This window comes from Anser anser, assembly GCF_964211835.1.
Source record: "Anser anser genome assembly, chromosome: 5".
NCBI classification, from domain to species: Eukaryota; Metazoa; Chordata; class Aves; order Anseriformes; family Anatidae; genus Anser; species Anser anser.
The window spans coordinates 3,005,485-3,029,501 of record NC_139725.1 but is presented as its reverse complement, the minus strand read 5'-3'; the positions used below and the strand labels follow the sequence as shown (position 1 = coordinate 3,029,501).

Sequence of the window (24,017 nt, the reverse complement as noted above, 5' to 3'; positions counted from 1 at the left end):
CCAAGAGATTAACTGAATCCAGGGCTTTCAGAGATACCAAGGACAATACTTTTTCCTGTACGCTCCTGCATAGAGCTTTGACGATTGCTATATTAACCTTGTATCCTAGACTATCATAGGTATACCTAGACGCACCATGTGAGTACAGTCTCCTTACTTTTCAGGTGGCATATGTATACTAACTATTCTGTGACAAACAGCTGAAGCAGTAATGAAAGCAACTGGAGTGAGAAAAGTAGACTTCTCAGGCCAAGCCTGACAAATTGTGTCAAAAAGATTATTGTATTTTTATGCAGGAGGCTCAAAAAAGGTTCTCTACTTCTCTAGCATTCAAAAGAAGAGAAATGAGTTTGCTTTCAGTTTGCAGTTTAATTAACCACAGAAACTTCCAAGGGTTGGGGTTTTGGTGTTTTCTGAAGATGATCCTGCCAAGTCAAAGAGCATATCTACACTAGCTGAAATCTGACCAGTCTTAAATACGTGCAAGATTTACCTGGTGCAGGCTAACTAGGAAGGAAAGAACCATTCCTTTTGGAAACTGAATCTTTGTCATAGTGTGTTATATTATTAGGTTAAAACTCGAATGGAATTTAACTGTGAAAAGCACTGTCCAGATTTCATTGTAAATCATGGACATTGTTTCCTGGATTGTTTGTTTAATAAGGTGTGCATGTGAATGGTTAAATCAACATCACTTTCGTAGCCCAATGCTTCATAAGCTTATGTTTCATTACAGATTGTACATGTGCTGAATTCTTGTCTAATGACCATGTAACAGGGCACATTCAATTATTCTCTTTGGGTTTTAGAAAGAAACAGGAAGTTTGGCTATAAACAAAACAGTCATAGAATAAATTTCACCACAGCAAGTTCATCTGAAAAATATGCATTCTTTACAACACAGCCAGGAATGGCATTATGAGAACCAACATCCTGCTGCTCTCAAATTTAATTTTTTTTTTTTCACTACTTAGGCAATATAAGAAAATAACCTTTTAGTTAATACTGGATGTTTTGGGATGAGCATTACTTGGAAGATGTGGATCATGAATCAAAAGCAGCTGCTAGAAACCACAGGATAAATAACAAGTTTGCTAAATTTAGTATATGTTATGAAATACATAGAGTGCAAGAAGAGTCAACCATTGTAAATTTTTATCAGCTGGGAAAGAATTACTGTAGAATGTTTCACTCTTTACTTATTAAGTAAAGAAAAGATGACATATCAATAGGAAGATGTCAGCTAATCTACACTAAAATATATCTACTCTTCAGTTACATTTCTGCTTTTAGCTCCTTCCAATAATGTACAAAAATAGCCATTTAAACCGTAGCGTTAACGAAATAGGAACAATTTTTATTTTCTGGCTTCCAATTGTGCCTAGAAAAAGCACAATATTATTGCTACTCCACATCTATTAATTATTCTACATGGCAGAGTAGGATTTCAACACCAGTATCGAACAGAATACAATTGGATCACTAAAAGCATGTTCTTAAAATAATTAATGGTGTTACAGTTCTTCACTAAAATAGACAAAAATTTTACTTAGCCCCTTAGGTAATTTTAACTAATTTTTTAATATTCTTAATGCCAAGGCTTTACTTATTTTTGATTTTTCATGTTGGAAAGAAAATATTTCAAAACATAACAGTCCGCAATTACGGACTGGATTAGGTTTTCCCTAGGTTCTAGCTACTAAAGATTCCAAGTATTAAGTCATAGCATAGATTCTGTGAAGTACTTTACATCAAATGGGAAACAAAATGTCTATTTTTGAAAGATTGAGGTTGCCCAAAATTAATTAAATGCATGTTTAAAACAAACACTGCCAAGTAGCTGACACCCAAAATCTGACCTACCTAAAAGCTGAAGAATTATTCTATCAGTTTTACAGTCTTGCTATTTACACCCACACCAGTCTTGCCAATAAATGCACTTCCAGAAATATGTATGTAACATTACAGCATACGTGTACACATTTATTCTGTGCTAGTCTGATAGAGATGTCCAGCAGAGGGAGCAGAAGTTAATAAACCTTTATCTTAAAGGAAATGAGAATCATTCCTGCTATGTTAAACACAGAAATAAATGAACATTTTGTTGACTGTCCCATTAACAAAATCAAAACAAATAGTGGCAAAAAATCAAAAAGCATATGGTGGAGAAAAGAGAAGCCTTTGGTTGAAAACATGGGGCAATGGGTACAAGTTACACCAGGGAAGATTCTAATTGGACATAAGAGGAGGATTTTTTTACTGTGAGAGCAATCAATCATTGGAATACTGGAAAAACCTCAAGGATGTGGTGGATTCTCTAACTCTTGAGACCTTTAAAGTTTGGCTAGACAAGGTGTTAGACTATCTTGCCTAGGCCCTGCTTTCAGCATTTAAGATGGACCAGATGACTTCTGAGGTCCCTTCCAACCTGGGATTTTCTAAGATTCTCATTCTCAGTTTTATTAAGGTGTTTTGTTTGTTTGTTTGTTTAAGCAGATAAAAACAACAACAACAAAACACAAACAAGCACATCAAGTTTACCTTGGAAGAAAAATACACACATTTATATATGACAGAACAATAAATTCTTAGCAAGAAGAGAAAGATGCTTTCTAAAATTATTAATCTTCTATTTCTAGACACCTTTTTCTGCATTTTTGTAACTTATTGTAAAGATTTTACCTGCAGATTAATCTCTGCTTCATAGAAAGTTAAGCATGAACAGTAGTGTCTCTCTGAGTCTATATCAGTCAAAACCACCACAAAGAACGTTGGCTGTTTTCTCTCTTTTGAAAGCTGCCATCCTCCAGGTTGGCAAAACTAAAGAAACAAAAAAAGAGAGAGAGAGAGTTAAGCAATAATATCTGTTGTACTAAGAAATAAGAGAAATAGTTTTAAACAAGATAACAAAATACTGTCTGAAACAAGAAGTTTAGAAAATTTCATTGAAAGCAAATATATACAGGATCGCAAAATCTGGAGAAAATGGGAAAAACCTAACACGTCTTAGAATTAGTCAGGGAGATGTAATAAACTGTACACACTAAAGACGGTTCCCTTTAAATTCAGTATTCAAGATAATCTTTGCAAGGGTTTAACAGGCAACAACAGGAATAAACTGACAGATAATGCAGGTTTCATTTGGATAACAGGTCAGAAGTTGAAGCTAAAAATCATTGTGTCTTGGAAGGTCTCCACATACATTTTTAATTTCTCCATCTATTTCAGGACTCCTAAAACTAGAAGTTGCAACCTACAGATTCATTAGAAACCAAGAAGCTCAACTAAAATTATCTTTGGAAGTACAAAATTACTGATATACAGTACGAGTTGTGCACATTTTTGCACATGTATATACAATAATAGATAGTCAAGACAATCATAAAATACAAACATAGAATGCTGCTTTTAGATATGATTGATTTTTGCATGCAGTGTCACAACTACAGTGTAATCCTTTCCTGTGCAAGTACTAGCTGTATCCAAACCTTTTCTCTTCCTCCCTGCAACATACCTTCCTCTTTTTAAAACAAAATTGTAGAAGTTCAGGACATGAGATCTGCCTTTCTGCTTCCCACACTCTCTTCTTACAAAAATCAAAGGATTAAGTGGATTTCTTCATCTGTAGTCATTATAAGGAGTTATAAAATCTAAGAATGGCTATACTGGATGAGAAAAGAAGTCCAGTATCCTGTTTCCATTAGGAGCTAATAGCAGAAGCTTAAAAAGAGTACAAGACTGGGTAACTGCCCAGTTACTTCTGTCTCCTTACCATTAAAGTTTCCACTAGCCTTCAGCTGACAAGCCTTCTGAGCCACAGGTGATGTATTTGTCCTTAACATTCACTCCTAGCTGTTAAAAACAGCTTTCCTCATTAGTTTATCTAGTCAAAATTAGATATTCCATTTACACCTACTTAAAATCATTCAATACGTACTCCCACAAATGCTTATTTATAGAGCAATATTTTTCAACTATTTATTAATTATCTCTATAAACTTAATTGTGAACATTTGAAATTTTGTAAGATGTCATATCATAACAGAGATAAGTTTTGCCATCCCTGTGAAAAATATGTTCAAAGTTCATGACTTCGTATGTCTCAGGGACAAAAAAATTCTTGCCTCGAAGATGCTGTAATTCTTCAAATATATCATATTTTCTTAGAAGACGTTACTCTTGCAGCAACAAACAGAAGAAATATGTGCAATACCTATCAAACACATCAAATAAGCTTAAGTCTCTTCCGTATTTATTCCTCCAAGCTGACAAGAGCTGTTGCTGTAAGTCACCCTAACCACTGGCAGGAATTCTGACCTCAGAACAGAGGTACACAAGAAGCATGAGTAAAAAGAAATACAGCTCAAAAGCAAAAGGAAAAGTGTTTTGTTTCGTTTTTCCCTCTTTCAATGCCTGAAATACATCACTGATTGATAACTTGTTCCAGAAATGGAAGAGTGGAAGGCTCAAGTTCCAGAAATGGAAGAATGAAAGGCTGAAATTGAGAAGTCAGTTTGCTGAAGATTCTTGAAATGCCCTTTATGGAATTTTGTATTCATTGCTTCTTTTACTGAAGACTTGAAGTCACATACACAGAAAAATCACAATACATTGTTATTAACAAAATCATAAACTTAAAATTTACAAGGCATGAAGGCAACAGGCCATGTCTGGATTGGGAATTACAGAAATAAATAAATACACAAAATTTCTAGAATTGTTAAACAATAAAGATAGCAAAGGAACCAGAGAGAAAGGTTGAGATCTCATGTTTCTATCAATTTCTTCTTTCCCCTGGACATCCACTAAAAGCTGAAAGATCGTGAAGAGTAAGTTGTATGCAAGCATTTACTACACATTCATCTTTAGAACCCCTACAATAAAACTTGGGCAGTCTTAGGTGAAAAGCAGTTAAAACTCTGCCTCTGATATACAGTTGGTTTTATGATCCTGGGAAAATCTTCAGAACCAAAAGTTTCTCATGTTATGTTCTTCATATCCTAGATACTCAGCTTAACACTTCTGAGTCTGTATACCTAAAAGTGCTAAGCACTCCTCCCTGCAACTGAGAATGACTGCTGTGAGCATCAAAAAGTACTCTGTGAAAAGACATCCTAGTCATTCCAAGCTAAGCATCCAGTATTAGTCCCCGAATTTGATAATACTGACCTAATCTCCCTTTGTTTTTCAACTCACATCAGTTAAAAATAAGAAAATACCACCATTAATCTTGCAGGACTGCTATAAAGATAACATAATATGGTAGATATATACAGACATTATGATGAAAGGATCATCAAAAAGTTTGAAAATTAAATCATTAGAGATCTGTATGTATTGCAAAGGTCAGGAGGTATTTGGTAAATGAAGCCTGGAATCTGTACCTCAGAAAAGATAGAAAAACACACCACCACTGAATAGCCATTTGTTCAATGACTACAAGCCAAAATGCAACAAATACAGTAACATTTTGGTAATAAATAAATAAATGTAACCTTTTCATGGTATACAGTTAAAACTGAATAATACACATGAAGTAGCTAACACAGCCTGGGCTCTGGCACTTCTCAAACTCTGAACACTTGAGTTTACAACCATAGCATTCCTCCAGACCTGCCAAGCCTACCAGCTCTGACAGGAGCTCCTTGCTTGCCTCCACAGGCTCCGCTGGTGCTCACTGCCCATTAGCTTTCAGGATAATTCCCCATCGCACAGCTTTAAGTGGGAATCTGTCAGATTGCTGAAAGTCTGGAATCCTGAGACCAACGTCCGTTATAGGCACACTGAGTAACATCACCCTAAGGGCACGTAAAACCTGGGATTTGTGAATACACCACGAGGTGCTGGGCACACCAATGACCAATATGTGAGCTTGGGATGTGCAGCTTATGCATAGCTGATTTTTGCACAGTACACACAATCTACTCATTTCAAACTTTTAAGTATCAGTAGGTCTATTTTTAATCTTTTTAAAAATAAAGTGTACTTAAATGATACTTCTCTTTGTTGTAATGAAACATTATTGGCAGGTCTACCATACAAAATTTATACCAGCATCTGCCCTGTAAACTTGGAAATGCAAAGTGAAAACCTTTCTAACTATGCCAAGTGACTGCTGAGCTGGGCAGGGAGCTCTCAATAGCCCTCTCTCAACTTCCACGCATGTCCAAGCCCTACTCATGTCAGTGAAAATCCTTCCCAATCTTAAAATGATCCTGTGTATAATGCTTTCTACATTTCACTCATTACTCGCGAACAACAATTAGTGACTGTTAAGGAAAACAGCTGAAGCAGAGTACACCCACTGGCTATACAGAGAATCTGTTTTTAAATAAACTGGAAGGAATTTATAAATACAGAGATAGAGAATAAAGACAACATGCTCCTCCAAGAAATTAAACAATGAATGAGTCTCAGTTTCCTTAAAATAAGGTAATAAATATTAGTGTAATATTTGAAATGCAAACGACACTGAGAAGAACTTTCCGAATTAGTATAAATACAAGCTACTATCCAGTAGGCTTGCCATTAGAGTCTGGCTACTAAGAACAGGAAAATGTTTCCCTACCAACCAGACGCTATACCAAAACAGACAAAAGCACCACTATGAACCTAATTCAAAGGTCATGTGCTTCTTCAGTAAACAAGAAAAGAAAGAGGAGTTTAAAAATGAATGCACTCCCATACTGTTTCACTTATTTGCCAGAATTCTTGGAACCAGAACACAGCTTCTATCAAAGACACTAAAAATTAGAAAGAATCAGATTGTCCAACTCACTATTTATAGAATTCAGCCTCTAAGGGTGGTGAGTGCTTCAAATCCACTCCAGATTACAAGTGATTGCCTTCTAAAATCTGGTGCAAATATCCAGAATTTGGGCTGAAGAATATGGAACAGAGTTCTTCCAGTCAACGTGTTGAAATGACATTTCAAACTTTGCCTGAAACTGCAGGTGTTCACTGAAGCAAAGCACTTTCTCTTAGTTACTCCCACAAAATGCTTTCAGGTCAAACAAGAATAAGAAATTACACGGGTTTAAAAATCATACATAACATTTTGAAATACTGTAGCTGGGTTTGCCACCTTTAAAAAGTGTATATGTCATCACCACAAGGCTTCCCTCTAAGGTCTAAATGTGATTAGCACTCAGTTAAAAGTGACGTTTATTTCTTCTAATTTCTATAAGCCAAAAACTTCGTCTTTCCTTAGTTGATAAGTTTGTTCTTCTTTCCTACCTAGAGCCATAGCTGTACTACTCCTTACCTTGTCCTTCTCTGTGAAAATAAATCATTGTACTTATCAGCACATACCTTTAATATACTGTATACAGGTTTCTAAAGTCTGTTGAAAAAATGAAGGCAATAGTCACAACCTTTATTCTAGCACTGAAGGAATTAGGATGTAGGAAGGAGTCTTACTGGATGCTATGGAAGTGAAGACTTGATGCTATCACTATACTGAACAGTACGTATCTGGTGTACAAGTGTCATTACAGAAAAATTTTAGTAATTTGTATCCTTATTACAGCTGAAGCGCATTATTTAACTTCCATACCTGCTGAGCAGAAATTACTCATTTGCTGAACTGCCTGTTAGAACTGTGTTATTTACCCCTGGGCTTGTACCCTCAGGATAAGCAGAGTCCCAAAAAAAAACCCAGACCAATGTTCTAGTTGGGTCTGTTTAGCTACAGCCTAGAATACTGCTCTGTCTGCACTTCACATTGTTTTCTGTATCAACAATCCGGTAAGCTTTCCATCAGAAATCCACTACTTCTGATGGCACTACCAGAACAGAATGGGGAAAAACCTTGTTCAGAAAGGTTACCACATGATACATTCTTTGCAAGTCATCTTTTGAAAGCATTTTTTAATGAGCTTAAAGAGAACAGATGACTATGTCCATGAAATACCATTACAGACCACTGCAGATATATAATTAAACATTTTTAAAATATATTCTCACACTGTATTTTCTCAAAACATCTTTGTGCACTTGTAAATAATATCAAAAGCTATCTGAATGCACATAAAGTAATAAACAATCGAGATCTACTGACAAGACTCGAATTAAGAGATCCCTTTGGGATTTAAAACATCTGACAGATATTCACCTTCCTTCTCATTTTAATTCCTTCACCAAATGTTTGATTCTCCCTTGGATCACCCTGGGCATAATGCTTCATTCTATTGACTCTGCTTCTGTAGGCTTTCTTTTACTTCTCAAATAACTGTGTTTTGTTTTTAACACAAACCATCATCAACTTTTCTACAAAACTCCCTGAAAATAAGGGACCGTGTTCTGGACATTATGTGAAAGAATTTTGTTCCATCTGGACTTGCATGACCTAGCACCAGCTGCTGAATATTTCACCATTTCACCAATCACTTATGTACGGAATTTTGGCACAGGGAAATTTTCTTTTTCAGATGCATACCTCTACTTAAAGCAAAACAAAACAATTACAATGCTCACTGGCATAATAAAAATGTAATGTTATGAAGCTGTAAATCTGAGGAAATGCTTGAAACTCTGGGGATATCTCTGAACGTAAACAGAACACAAAATATACATAAAATTTTGTAACATCGTCCTGCCTTTCAACATCTTGTATCTAACAAACCGCTTATCTCTCTTTAGCCTAGTCTAAAATGAAACTAATGCACTTAAAGTTACTCAGAATTATTTCCAGGTAAAAGCCTGGAACTACCAGTGCTCAGAAGTATTTTCTAAAATGCATTGGGACACTTTTCTATGACAATAAAATTGGTTTGTTGGCGTTGTTTTCCCCCTGTTATTAGAGTGCTGTCTATATACTTGAGGAGATTGCTAGTCACCTGAAGAATAGGAGCCTAGAAAAACAGCTTCAATTTAGAAATGTACATGAGTATTTTATAGTATTTATCAGTCAAGCATGAAACATTAGCCTTGCCTAATGCACTTTCTTCTCTCTCTCTCTCCTCTGCCTTCCCTCCTTCATCCTTTTTCTTTTGACAGCAGCAGCACTGTGATGCAACAGCAACCATAGACTTTTTCAAGTCTTTAATGACTTCCCAAATGATTTTCTAGATAATGCTATATCGTATCTTTCAAAAGATACACAGCATGTATAATTATTGCATTGATCAAATTTTTTTTTAAAAAAAAGAACAGCAGGATAATTACCATGCATCATTCAGCAGTTACAACTGGCATATAGTAAAGTATTTATATGAGCATAAATTTTGAGTTGACGTTCTAATGCTAAACTATTCTTCCAGAGCAACTGGTCAATGTTATATAAAATATTACCATAATACACCAAGTCCTCATTATCTTATTTTTATAGTTCATACCTGAACAATCAGATATTAAACCACACCATTAATACCACATCCAACCTTGCTACCATGAACACATTTAAAGATGCACTCCTTTGTACTCTAACAGTTAAAAACCAACCAAACAAACAAACAAGCAAAAAAGAAACATCAGCAAACTTGGGTTACGATCTTTGCATTCATGATCTTGTAATTCCTTAGAATAAACCTGCCAGCAAAGGGTTCCAAGACTCAACACTTCAAGAGAAGGTGCATACATGAGTGCATGCGTGTATAACGAGGTGGTAATGCCCTGTATACTAAAAACAACATTGATCTGAGTTGACAGAGGCCTAGCAGTGAGAGGGCCTGTGCCAGTTGCAGCAAAATAGGCTTAGAGATTTGAAGGAGATGCCAACAGCCTCCAGATGACAAAACGCAGAACAGGAAGTCTTGAAATATGCAAACAAATTAAGAATTCAGAATTTGGTCTTAATATAGACAGTAGAAATTAGACTAAAACATATGCTTGTAAAACAAACCATTCCAGGTTTTGGGGTACGTCATACTCAACCTCTGCAGGATTCTTATTCTTATACTTCTTATTCTTGTCGTGTTTGATTCCTCCCATCCACAGACTGAAATTTAATCAGTTTCCTTAAACAGGAGCCAAGTGTTCTGGTCTGTCCTCTACAAATAATGCCAGCAAAATTGCAGTGCAGCCTATCCCAGTAAATTGTTCTAATTTTTCTGAACATTAGAACAGTTCTTCCGATTGTTCTGGTCATCAGAGAGCAAATTCATCTGCCTTCCCCTCTCCTATTCTTTTATTTTCACATACACACACTGCTAAACACGGTGTGCCTCCAAGATCTGGCGTGTGGATGACGCTCACCCCAAGCAGCCTTCTGCTAGCTTAGACCAGAGCAAACACGTCCCTCCAATGCCAACACCAGAAAGTCAGTCTGCCCACTGAATTCTTGCAATTACTACAGAAAAATCCAGCACAAGGAGTATCCAGCTAGAGTGAGGAGGGCATTTTGGAAAGCCCAAGGGAGTTTACATGGTCTGGCAGACAACTAGCCCAGCATAAGCACCTCTAGCCACGTGAGAAGTAGAAGGCCTGAAATGAGAGTGCATCCAGGAGTGCAGCCTTCAGCTCAGCACCTTGCCAAGCACATGCTCACATCGATCTCTGCCACCTCTCACTCTGTTCGGTTTCACCTGCAAACTGAGGGGACAGAGATAAAGGTTCATCACACCAAAAACTTCGTGCAGCCAAGGGAACTTAAATTCAAAAGAACTGAAGGAACTTACAGAAAAGGAGGTATATTTTTCTCCGTTCTTCTGGTCTGTTCATGTTAGAATTTAACAATACTTCTTACATGCCTCATGTTACTGTTACCCACTTAGGGTCACAATCAATTTCCCCTTTTGCATGTGTGAGTTTCCACAAAGAAACAGAAGGGAAAGTACATAAACAGGAAAATGTGGCTAGAAATCTCACAAAGAAACAACTTCTCATGCGAGTGAAAGCCTCGACTAGGACCTGAAATAAATCCCCAAAAAAAGTTTACTGGATTGCGAGATGAATGTATCCCATTAAAACAATGAATTCTGTGCATTGGCTGTTCCTACAGAATTTTACATTTCCATAGTGTTAATGAAGAAAGATCAAATGCACTTCCTGTCAGCACGCTCCCCGAGATCAAATTAAAATACATCACCATCTGCAGCAGCATGAAAAGAGAGCTGAAAAGTCTGGTGCTTTCCATGATGTTCCAGCTTCCTGTGTGGAAACAGGGAATCAGCACAGGACCACACTTGTCCTCTGTTCCCCCGAAGCCAAGTAGTGTGTTACTACCAGTGAGTGCTGCTGCCAGACTACGTTACAGGCATGACTTCTTATGCATGTGGCACAAAAAATACCTGTGCGAGAGCTGGTCTAGCAAAAGCTCTAGTGTAAACAAGACTTGGTGCCAGTGCAAATGCTGTCACGTGCACTAATTTATGGCTTGTCAGCAGAACTGCAATTCTGACAAATAAACTGCATTTCCTCTAGGTAGGTTTGCATAATTTAGCAGTTTCTAAACAAGATAATAACAGATTCCAAAATCTGCCAAACTGATACTTCAGAGAGGACTGGCAATGAGAAAGTTTGTACTTCTCAGTTCCTATCTAATCCTGGTACCCGCTTTTTCTCCAGTTCAGCATTCCTCCTTTGTACTCCATCTTTGAAAGACATCTTGGTTTTGAGTTCTGTGCAATCGCCAGAAAACTGCAGCTTGAATGTTCTCCTTTCTCCATCATAAGCAGAGTAAAATAGAACATCAGGAATTCTATTTAAAATTGTATGTCTGTAAAATGGGAGCATCTTATTTCATAAGATGTTACCTGAATTAAAAAAAGAGAAAGAGTGCGAGAAACTCTGATAAAATTCAACATTTTCAAACAGACTAGCTCAAGAAACTTGCATCTAAAATGAAAGCGCTGAGAAGCTCTTTACCACTAATATTAGTTAATATTCCACAAGTTTTCCAGAAGGGGAAAATACCAGGGAACTAGAGACCACATACATTACTTCTATGCTTTAAAAGGGTCAAAAGAATGTCCACAGGAATTTATGGACTAGTTCAGCACAATAGCGAGCTCACATAAATCAACAAAAAGGTAGTTTGAAGCTGTATCAGAGACAAAAATCAAAGTCAGGAACAGAATGATAACTGGTATGTTTATGTAGGGAGAAAAAAAGCCATTAAAACATTTTTAAGCCATTAAGCCTTTTTTTGGGGGGGTGGGGGTGGGGTAATAGAATTACAACCCAGCTAATAAACGCAACCACAACAGCAGGACATACAGGATTTTTTTATTTAATTAATTGATTAAAGATAGTTGATTTGGTGCTATGTGATGATTAAACTTTTTATAAGAAATTACTACAGCTACATTCTATGGATTAAAAGACTACCTTCCTGACAATTTGGGAAAGAGAACCATTAGCAGACATACACCTCAATGAAGCTACCTCTACTGGGGTTTTTCAGACAGCAGTGCTTGGTCTACCACTGCTTGGTATATTTATAACCAAATCAACAGTCATCTAGAAAGTTTACTGGTAAAGACCACCAGTAACTCAAAAATTAATAGTATGACATTATGAGAATAAAATATTAATCCGATGGGAAACACATGAAGAAAAAACAACAACAACAACAAAGGCACTTTAAAACCAGGCATTTTAATTAAATGAAACTGCAGTTAATGCTTCCCATTCCCCTCCCCACACACACACATTTAAGCTATAACTCAGAGGACTGAGGACAGTTGTAGAAGGCACCACCTCAAGACAGCATTATCTAATTCCCAAACCTCCTCCCAGCTAAAAAATCCTCATTCCTTCCCATGTGTCATTACTGGGAAGTCCCAGAATTGCTACAAAAATCACTTGAGAATGTGGTGTAGAGAATGCAGAAGAAAGTTTTCTAACTAAAACAAAAATACATAACTAGGGCTGGAAAACAAATATAATATTGTGAGTTTAACAATAAGAGATTCCAAAATCTGTCAAATCTCTGCTGAAATCTCAAAAGATTTTGATTACAAATCTCAAAGAAATCTCAGCTTTTTCTTTTTTTTTCCTAAGAGAGTTGAAAAACACTTTATAGTGAGATGTTAGATAAGATGTTTATAAGATACATAGATAAGGTGTTTACTAGTAAGCGGACTGCAGATAAAAGCATTCCCAGATCCAGTGTATTACAAGATCCAGAAGTCATCATAAAAATTCAAACCTCAAAATAAGATGTCACTCTCTAAGAAGGGGATGAAAACTGGGACAGGTTATTGGGGTAAGCAGTGGGCTCACCACAGTTGGAGTCCAAGTCCTTAACTCATAAATATATATATATATATATCTGTAATTCTGAAAGATGCTCCTGAAATTAGCTTTTGCAAGACATCATTCAACACCTGTGTGTCAGAGCAAGTCAGCCCATACTGTGGTGGAGGTTTCTCTAACCTTCAAATCTGTATAGGAAACCTCTTGCTCACCTCTTTCCATTTTAGGGCTCAAAAGTGCTCATAATACTTGAAGCTTTACACTATATTATAATCAAATCTCATACTTCAGAGCTTCAGCCATTCATGCATAGAGATTTAGACAGAATTTCCACCAAAGTACCTAATCAGACATCCAAGTTTTTGCAAGAGAGCCAACAGCAGAGATCCAGCCCGTCATGGGGCTGGCAGGTGCTGCAGAGAATTCTGGCTGACCTGTCTTGCTTACAAGACTAAGTGTCATGTGCCAAACCAAGGGCTGAGAAGAAATTTTCTACCAAATCAAACTGACAGGATTCAGGGATTTTTTTTGTTTGTTTGTTTCCTTTGCAGTGTATAGCATGTTGGTATCATCAGGGCAATCAATTCACGTAAGCTCAGGAGATGCTCTAGTCTTATCTACACCTAAAAATGCCATCAGTTTGTACAGAACAGAACCTTTCTGATGTAACTGGAATTGCTGGACATCATATCACATATCAGTGGTGCTAATTAATAAACTCTGGTCAGACTAAATCAACTGATACATTACATATGGCTTCTCCATGAAGCCAGAAAGTTGGGAGAAAAGAATTAGAAAAGAAACCAATTTGTTTAAAAAAAAGGAAGTTTTTTGTTGTTGTTGTTTTTTATAAGCAACATACAATATAAAATGCTATAACATTTGAAGTAAAATTTGGTTCTTGTACTGAATAGGGTTGAATACAGAGGCATAAATAATTTTCATGTGGGTCGATAGGCATTAGGTAACTATATCATGGCTTGATAGTTTAATAGAAAATAATTGGCAAACTCAATAATTGTAAAATACTTCACTGCTTGAAAATGCCAGTGATTGCTAATCAATTAAGACAATGCAAAGTTAAGACAACTGAAATATGTAAGCTGCTTACTTTACTGCATGGAAAAGAGCACACATTTCCCTCTATGTCCCAAGACAACTAACAAGTGCAGAAAAATACCCTGTATAAATACACTTGCACATCTCAATTGCATGCAAGCATCCTCTGCAGTGACTGCACACCCAGAAAAGCCCTCCTCTTATTTCTTTACTGGCAAGGTAACTCTAGTTGCTTGTATCCAAATGCAACTAGGCTGCCCTTGTAATTTCTTTCAAACTGACCATTGTTGAGCATCATCAATTATAGATCACCTCATAAAATACAGAGAGTTGAAATAGAAACCACATCTTTTTCATGTAAACGGCAAACAAGAGATGGGCTATATATGTAATTATTACAATAAACTTGATAGCAAAATATTATCAAAGAATTGCTACATAATAGAAGCAGCTATTGAATTGTAAAAACTGGTACATGGAAAATAAAATGTTAACAACAACATTCTTATTGAAAATGTTAAACGAATAACATGTTTCTGCTTCAAAACTAATCAGATGTTCATGGTACTCCTATATATAAAAATAGAAACACTAGTCAACTGTGGGGGGTTCCCTTCTATTGTCCCATAAGTATACAGAGGAAATAGAAATATTTCAAGGCATCTGTAATGTCTTACATACTTTGAATAAAAGAAAGAGCCAAATCACTTAACAGTACTGAATTTTATTCCAAATTATACCCAAGAGGAAGCCATCTGCAGGAAAAATAAAAAGTAGAAGAAAAAAAAAAGAAAAAAAACAACAGACTTTTGACTTGGACATCACTTGTGCAATACAGCTATCCAAAAGGACAGCATGTTCTTTTGAAAGAATGACTACTTATTCTTTCATGATACAAGAACCATGAAAATCACCTGAAAACTTGGGGACTTTCTTTAACCACTATTAATAGATTGTACAGTGTGCTGGTGAAATACTGAAGTAGTTTTTTTTGTTGTTGTTGTTTTATCCCTCATTTAATATAATATTTTACATAGCCAAGCAAACAACAGCTGCTAGAGTCAAGCTTGAAAGAAGACTGAAATACAAGGTCCAAATTGTGTGAGTGGCTCAGCATTGACACCTACAAGCCCATGAAAGTGAGAAACTGCTGCTTTAGACAACAGATGACAGGTAACATTTCCACAGGGAAGTAAGAACACAGCTTTACCATATGCTCACACTAAAACTAAAATTCAATATATCATGAAGTTTATAAAATGCTACTGCAAGACAAAATCTATTGGTAAGATGATGACTATGTCATGTGCTGGAGATGTCAACATCTCAGACGTGACGGTCTTGTCTGAGCAGCAAGGACTGCAAAGCTGCCTACACGTGCATCAGCGTATTCATCATTTTGTCTCAGGAGTAATGATACAAGATGAGCAGAAATAGTCTGCTGCATGCAATGTCTCCTGATGCATCAGTGTTTCCCAGATTCTTAAGTCTTCAAAATACAAAACAGATCATACTAAAAAAATATGAAAAATATTTGCTGTAAACTCCAAACAAATTATGTGAAAATTTGAAAATAACTATGCAGTACTGGACAAACATTAGAAGAACAGTATATGAGCTTTGACAATGTGTGTATGGGTTACATTAAAAAAATGAACTGAAAAAACAAGCAAAAAAAACCTTTCAACAGTTGCATACCAGGAAACATGTGTTGACCCACGACATTTGAAAAGCTAACAGTTCTGTTCTAAACTCAATCTACAACAGCACAAAAGAAAAGCAATTTTTCAGAGTATTTGGGGATTGGAGAACCCTTTAAAAACAGAGCAGAACATCATGGAATTTGCAAAAAATTATTTTTTCTTAAGAAAAAGCATAACAGACATGAGATATTACCTAAATGATTTTGGCCAACACAAGTAAGTTCACAATAGAGTGCCTTAGTGATTTTTCAATTACACACAGATTTTATTTGTACCTAAATAGAAAACAGAGACCAATGGATGGAGACTCTATTTTTCAATAAATACTGTTCTGCACCCCACACCCCATAAATATATTTTCAAAATAATGCACATTTTCTTAAATACTTTAACATTACCAACTTGAAAACACTGACTGTATACAGGCAAAGTGTTACATGCAGGCCTACAAATTCCTGTAAGTAGTCAGAAAATTACTGTACTGTATTTGATAAACTACATTTCACCCAGAACAACAACAACAAAAAACCCCTCTCTATATAAAGAGAGAACTATGCTCTAAATTCTTTTTAATTTAGCTCAAATCTTCAGTATATGACTGTAAGCCTAAAAGTTAAATGTCCAAACTAATTTCATCTTCTGCAGTTTTGCCTAAAGCTACGAAATAAATGTATGAAAAAAGAAACAGCTCCTCTTATTATTATTGTAAAAACAACTCCTGCTGGTACTGCTGGTTTGAAGGACTGAAGCTCATATTTTCAGAGATTGTCCAGCCTGAAATAACAAAGACCTATAATGTATACATACTGACAATGCCAACTAGCTGGTACTAGCTATAGTTTTATGTTGACTTATGCTTTTTTATATAATTAACCTGGATCTCATCAACTTAAATCCAAGAGTTATCCTACATCCATATATTAAAAACTTCACAAGTTCGACAAAGGAAAATACCAAGTCCTGAACCTGGAGAATAATTTCTAAAAAGCAAACTATACAAGTTCATCAAATTAATCGTTACTATCCAGTGATTTTTATAGATGGGTTCAACTTTCTGTCCACCTGCAAATATGGAAAGAGATCCATTAGAACAAATACAGATAGACTGACATGAAAGCCTAGTGAAAATGCTTGTAACCTGCTCCATGCAATATCACTGTCTACTAAACCATCAGAAGTCTAAACTCTCTTCTCATAACTAGACTTCTCATAGCTATGAACTAAAAACGTGTTTGTATTACTATGGAACAACTCACGAATATTAAAAACATTCCTCCAATTGTCCGCATTAAAAAAAAGTAAAGAAAATAAACAAGTGACTTAAGCAGATGAGCAGCAGATATGGGAATGGAGAACATACCACAACACCCAGGTCAAAATTAAGCACAGGGAATGAAAAGAATAGTTCTGCCAGGATCTAGACAGTGTTATCTGAAACTATAGGTTATGAGAAAGCTCATTGACTTGTGTTCTCAGTTTGCAAACCACAAGCAAAACACTACCTCCAAGTCACAGAAATTGCCATCAAATGTCCAGATGTAACGACCAAGCCGTCAAACTACATACTGCCAGTAAGAGAACTGACATCTCTGTGCCCTCAGCTCACTGTTTCAGACATTTTATGGTTCATAAACAGAATTATAACAACCACAGTAGGGGGAGAGGGAAAATATCAACAAAAAAAGACATCATTTATTTCATTATTGTTAAGCCAAAAGAAATTAACAATATACAATGATTTATCAGCATTTCAGAGTAAGAACTGGATGTATAAACATGTTTACAGACTGAGTGGCAGACCAAAATTTGAATCATTATCCACAGAGTCTGTTTCAGTTGGCCTTCCCACCAGAAACCAGGAAAATGTAATTTTCTATCATAACTGACCACCTACTCTTCAGTCACCCAGTGACATGCAGCTTTTTGACCCATTCTTCACTTACCTCTGGTTCCAAAATCTTGCTTTATCTTACAACATTTCCATTATGACCTCTAATAAATATCTTTCACTTATATTGCATTGGTAAGTACATGGTTTGAGATGCCACATCCTTTGATCCCTGTACTGAAGAACTTTAGTCTATAATTCTACCTGATTTAAAAAAAAAAAAAAAAAAAAGGTCTGCCAAACAATCGTTTTTCCTTGCTGCAACTACACCAGATCCTTTGCAGGACCCTTTCTTGGGTTCTCTCTTAAACACTGATGGCAAGGCTTCCAATATGTTAGACTAAAAATTTACCATCCCCTTACATGGCCTCACAGATTCCATCCCACCCCCCACTACTTCTTTTCAATGTTATATTTCTCCAGACACTTAAGGAGTAACATACTTTTTCTATGCTGGTATTCATTTTCTTCAATAGTTCAATATACAACCAATGCACACTGGAAAAACTTCAAACATGCCTTAAGCCTTCTTACCTCTGAGATATCTTCCTATGAAAAGTTTTGGTTAAATTAAGACTTTTGGGCACCCTTTTCTTTAATTTTTGCATCAGCCTTTAATTCTAAATTGGCATATACTTAAACTAATTCTCCCTAACAGGGGAACAAGTAATCTTAAAGTCAAAGCGCCATTTGTAGTGAGGTATAAGATGTGATGCTACCTGCCAGTTCTTTTCTCATTCCTCATGTTACTTTCAAACCTCTGTTTGCCACTGTGGTTGCTAACAGTTGCAGTAAACAATTTCATTTGTGACTACGAAGATCTTCCACATTAATCCAAACTTTATAGAGAAAGAGTCCTGCAGTTTCTTTTTTAGCCATTTGTACAACTAGGGAACTTTCTCTGTTACACTGCCTCCTGCAGTCCAACTCCACCTAACATTCAACAATGCACACTTTACTCACATAAATACTTTGGCAGCGTCCCACTCATGGAAAGTAACACTCTCTTTTTGAAATTGATTTTTCTTCCCCCATTCGGAGAAATTAAAAAACAATTTTAAAGCTAGACATATTGCACTTCATCAGAGGGAAGCTGCTGGAGAAACACAGGCAGAATGTCATCACTCAAGACACAGTCTTATGGAAAACAGTGGCTAATGCTCCTATGTTTGCATGAAGAGATCTTCAATACTCATAGTGGGCAGACCTCAGTTTTATGGCTCATCAAAAGCTTGCCCATTCCAAAAAATACTTCCCCAAAGCCACGATGAGACAGCAATACTGTAGCCATGACTCATTCCCAAGAATATCAGCTCCTTTTCCCTGTACCATTGTGAATTTTGACTTTGTCTTGCATGTGCCAAGTATCCTATCCCCAACAGTCTCAGAGATGAACAATTCCTAAGCAGAATTTACACATCCTGTAAAAATGAAATTGGTGGCCTGCAGGAAGAAAATCTCAGGCCTTGCCTCAGAAGCAACATAGTCCGTGATCTTTTTTCCTAAAGGTGAAATCATGGCAATAAGGAAGAAGATAAGTACTACATAATCGAGCTTTACAGATTTAGATTGGTTTTCCTATAGGCAACTTCAATAACAAAATTATGTACCATTTTAAACTGGCAGAACCAAAGTGAGTAACACTGTCCACTTCCACAAACCCATCTTCATGAAACTGGCACAGCAACAGTATCTCACTTCTTGGCCTCTTTCCTGAAGCACTGACCGCACCCTCTAACCGTAATAACAGTGAGCACAATTTCTGGAATGATATGACAGGATTTGAACAATCCGGGCATTCTTCCTCTTCTGTGGTGACTGTGTGTTTAGTAAGGTGCATTTGTACTTAACAAAAAACATAAAGACTTGTATATTTTTAAGAACACTTGCTTAATGTTATTGGATGCAGTAAGTCAGCATCTTTATTAATATCTTTAATTTCGGTTGACTTCATATTTCACTGATTTAGTCAGTAGCTAAAAAAAAAAAAAAATTAACAAAGAATTTATCCTGACACTGAGAATGCAGCATAGTCTATAAGGTATACTCATAGCTACGAGAGCAATGCCAGCAGATCATGTTTTACAATAGGCATGAGAAAAAACACAGCTTTTTTCTCCACACCAAGATGGATACATTTCTGTATCATTTCATGTAAATTCCCAGCTACAGTAATGCTTACTAGCATTAGCTAGTATTTACAATTAAAACTAGGGTTATTCTTTATACTTTAGTAATCTTTAGGTCCACTTGCTCCCCAAAACTGACATTCTACTCTGTTTTTTCTTTTTGTCTCCAATGACTTCAGAACACCTGCAAATACAGCTCACACAGCAAATTAAGCTCTGTTTGCAGGGATAAAGTAAAAAGCACAGAAGAAAAATCAAGAACCTTGTCCTGCTTATAATATAGTAAAAGAATAGTAAATCACACAAATAACTATGTTCATTTTCAAAAGATTTAAATTAGCAATGAAACAAAAAGGTTGGAAATCTTTACATTGACTGATATTCTTAGGTTCCTAAGGGTTTACATTCTGACCTTCATGAATTACAAACTCTATAGCTGAGAAGAAAAATTACTTACGAAATTATACCTATGCGAGTTATACTTGCCTTAAGTAAATAAATGTCCATCTATAAATGGTAGCTTGCAACTCAATATTCTGCAGCATGAGTTACTAGAGGGAAAATAAATGCTACAAAAAGAAAGCCTGGATCATGCCTTTTTATTTCTACAAAACACATGACATGCTAACATTTGTACAATAATTACACGCCTAAATGCAGATTTAACGATGGCCTATGATTCAATGTCAATATTCAATAATCAATGCCAAGTGACGTGCTTGGTGGATGAGGGGAAGGCTGTGGATGTGATCTACCTTGACTTCAGTAAGGCTTTTGACACTGTTACCCACAACATTCTCCTCAAGAAACTGGCTGCTCATGGCTTGGACTGGTGTATGCTTTGTTGGGTTAAAAACTGGCTGGATGGCCGGGCCCAAAGAGTTGTGGTGAATGGAGCCAAATCCAGTTGGAGGCCGGTCACTAGTGGAGTCCCCCGGGGCTCAGTGCTGGGGCCGGTCCTCTTTAATATCTTTATCGATGACCTGGATGAGGGGATCGAGTGCACCCTCAGTAAGTTTGCAGATGACACCAAGTTAGGTGTGTGTGTCGATCTGCTCGAGGGAAGGAAGGCTCTGCAGGAGGATCTGGATAGGCTGGACCGATGGGCTGAGGGCAACTGCATGAAGTTCAACAAGGCCAAGTGCTAGGTCCTGCATCTGGGGCGTAACAACCCCATGCAGCGCTACAGGCTGGGAGAAGAGTGGTTGGAAAGCTGCCTGGCCGAGAAGGACCTGGGAGTATTGGTTGATAGTCGGCTGAGTATGAGCCAGCAGTGTGCTCAGGTGGCCAAGAAGGCCAACAGCATCCTGGCCTGCATAACAAACAGTGTGGCTAGCAGGTCTAAGGAGGTGATTGTCCCCCTGTACTCGGCTCTGGTGAGGCCGCACCTCGAGTACTGTGTTCAGTTTTGGGCCCCTCCCTACAAGAAGGACATGGAGGTGCTCGAGAGAGTCCAGAGAAGGGCAACGAAGCTGGTGAGGGGTCTGGAGAACAAGTCTTACGAGGAGCGGCTGAGGGAGCTGGGGTTGTTCAGCCTGGAGAAGAGGAGGCTCAGGGGAGACCTCATCGCTCTCTACAGGTACCTTAAAGGAGGCTGTAGAGAGGTGGGGGTTGGTCTATTCTCCCACATGCCTGGTGACAGGACGAGGGGGAATGGGCTAAAGTTGCGCCAGGGGAGGTTTAGGTTGGATATTAGGAAGAACTTCTTTACTGAAAAGGTTGTGAGGCATTGGAATGGGCTGCCCAGGGAGGTGGTTGAGTCGCCATGCCTGGAGGTCTTTAAAAGACGTTTAGATGTAGCCCTTAGTGATATGGTTTAGTGGAGGACTTGTTAATGTTAGGAGAGAGGTTGGACTAGGTGATCTTGGAGGTCTCTTCCAACCTAGACAATTCTGTGATTCTGTGATTCTTAGTATTGAAAAAGTTACAAATCTTCAAGTAACATCTTTAAGATGTACATAAAGAGAAAACTTGCACCATAGTATTTTCACCTTATCTAGCATTTTCACTAATCAACTTTGCATGCAAAGTGTCATTGATCTATCATACTTAAAAGCAACAAGAATTTTTTCACTTGCTGTAATGCCTTGCACTTTTCTAAAACCATTTCAGAACCTCCCTCCCAACACCCCAGCCTTCAAACATGTTCAAAATATGTTTAAGGAGATAATCCGATGCTCAACAGCATACATTGTGTCTTTCAGCACATCAAAAAGCTGTTCAAAACTGAAGAATTATTACAAATCTAGTATTTCCGCACCACCTTGGAAACTGTATCCCAAATGCCAGAAAGTAGAGTGTAAATGGTGCTAGTACTTCCCATACCTTAAAAGAAAAGCTGGGAGTGGGAAATCACTGATCTCCCTGAACTGACTGCAGCCACTTGTTTACGAGCTTACTAGAACCACTTTACAGATGTGAGAAAATTCAGATGGAACATAAAGATGACCTCAACATTCTTTGCTGCACAGCAAAATCTAGATTTTTTTTTTTAATTCACCGCCTGTAACTGTGTCACCTTAAGTGACCAAAAGGAACTTCAGAAAAGCAAATGTGTGTGGAAAAGCTGTGCATATCATCTGTCACAAGAAATGAGATAAGCTGAACAGAGGATGCTAACAGTATAATGTACCCTGAGCTTCCTATACATAGGCAAACATGCTACTGACAGTTCATATAGATTTTAGACAACTACGCTATGGCAGAACAGGGCTGATGGGCACCTCAGACCACTTAGGAATACATTCTACATACAATCGATGTTATGAAACCAGGACTGTCTACAGCTAAGGCTATGAAAAATACTGCCATGAAAGCAAACATAAATGGTCAGAGTCTCTTATGCCTTGACAATCAGTGTTTAAAAAAACATATTGCTTTACAAATGCAAAAAGAATACAAACATGTTTCATAAGAATCCTTGCTCTAAAAACACTTATGAGCTCATTATAAAATAAGGAAGATAAATGCATAATACTGTAATTGACATTGCTGAAATTTAAAGGTTGTTTCTTGATTCCAGCACTAATGCATTAAGTGTTCCAAAGAAGATTCATTGCCTCTAAGAGAGGGAGAGAACAGCTGCAATAGGTGGACAATTATAAACAGAAAATAAATCAGGGGAAGTGTTTGTACAGTGAAATAATACAAGTGTTTGATCAGTCACATGGTCAACTGATTGCTGTTTTGGGAACTAGCATATAATCCTGTGCCCTTGCCAAAGGTTTTCTGCGTGATGTTGAAAAGCCACTTATTACAGGTATTCCCTAATTGCTACAACTGGACACCAAAGTCACAGGGCTTGACTTTCAGAAGTGCTGAGCAGGCATACTCTTGAAAATGTTTAGTTTGGCAGGAAACTCAGCAATGTTACCAGCCTGAAATATCTGGGTCAAACGATTCAGATTTGGCAAACAAAGTTGATGCAGACTTAAAAGTGTCACACCTTAATAAAACACAGTGTGGTGATAAGATTCTTGAGCCAGGAACAGAACCACTTACATCAAAGAAAGCGAGTTGAGACCCTTTCCCCCTTGAATGCATCAGAGGCTAGGAGCTGACGATCCAGATTCACCTAGGACCCTTAGTGATTTTAGTCCCTTCTGATCATCTCAAAGGTATTCACTACTTCCGTCTAATACATTTTTTAATTCAGTAATCAAAAAGTTAAGACTTTCTAATACATAGCTAAAAACAGTAACAACCACCACCACTATCACCAAACCTCTTAACAGAGGGATTCAGAACAAAGCAAATGACAACCATTTCTAGAACAAGGTTACAGCATCAGGCATGCCCAGAACCCCTCTTTGTGTGGTAATATAGTGCAAATACATTCTCCACCTCTACTGCAACAAAACCTTTGCATATCTACAGAATTTTTAGGAAAAAATATGGAAACACTAAAATTAATTGATGGTGTTGATGTCTGGCTTCCGTGTCTAGGCAGAAAGAAAAATAAGAGTTCTAAAATATATTTTTAAAGTTTACTTCATCAGCTGTGACAGCTCAACGGTGATAATACTTTAAGAGACCAAACTAGCACCAGAGAGGGAATTTGTACCTCATGGACTCTGTCTTCAGTCCAGAACAGCATCATTC

At 37.1% G+C, this 24,017-nt stretch overlaps 1 protein-coding gene across 8 annotated transcripts in view; it reads right to left on the bottom strand.

The window, feature by feature from the left end:
- The window catches only part of SBF2 (SET binding factor 2), a 260,200-nt gene that overhangs the window by 150,883 nt on the left and 85,300 nt on the right, over nt 1-24,017 (bottom strand). For 6 of the 8 annotated variants that reach the window (XM_083839894.1, XM_083839895.1, XM_083839896.1 and 3 more), the window contains one exon: nt 2,683-2,820. The exons of the other annotated variants lie outside the window; for them this stretch is intronic. In XM_083839894.1, the coding sequence (XP_083696020.1) occupies nt 2,683-2,820 (138 nt within the window). The remainder of the gene's footprint in view (nt 1-2,682; nt 2,821-24,017) is intronic. 8 annotated transcript variants of the gene reach the window in all.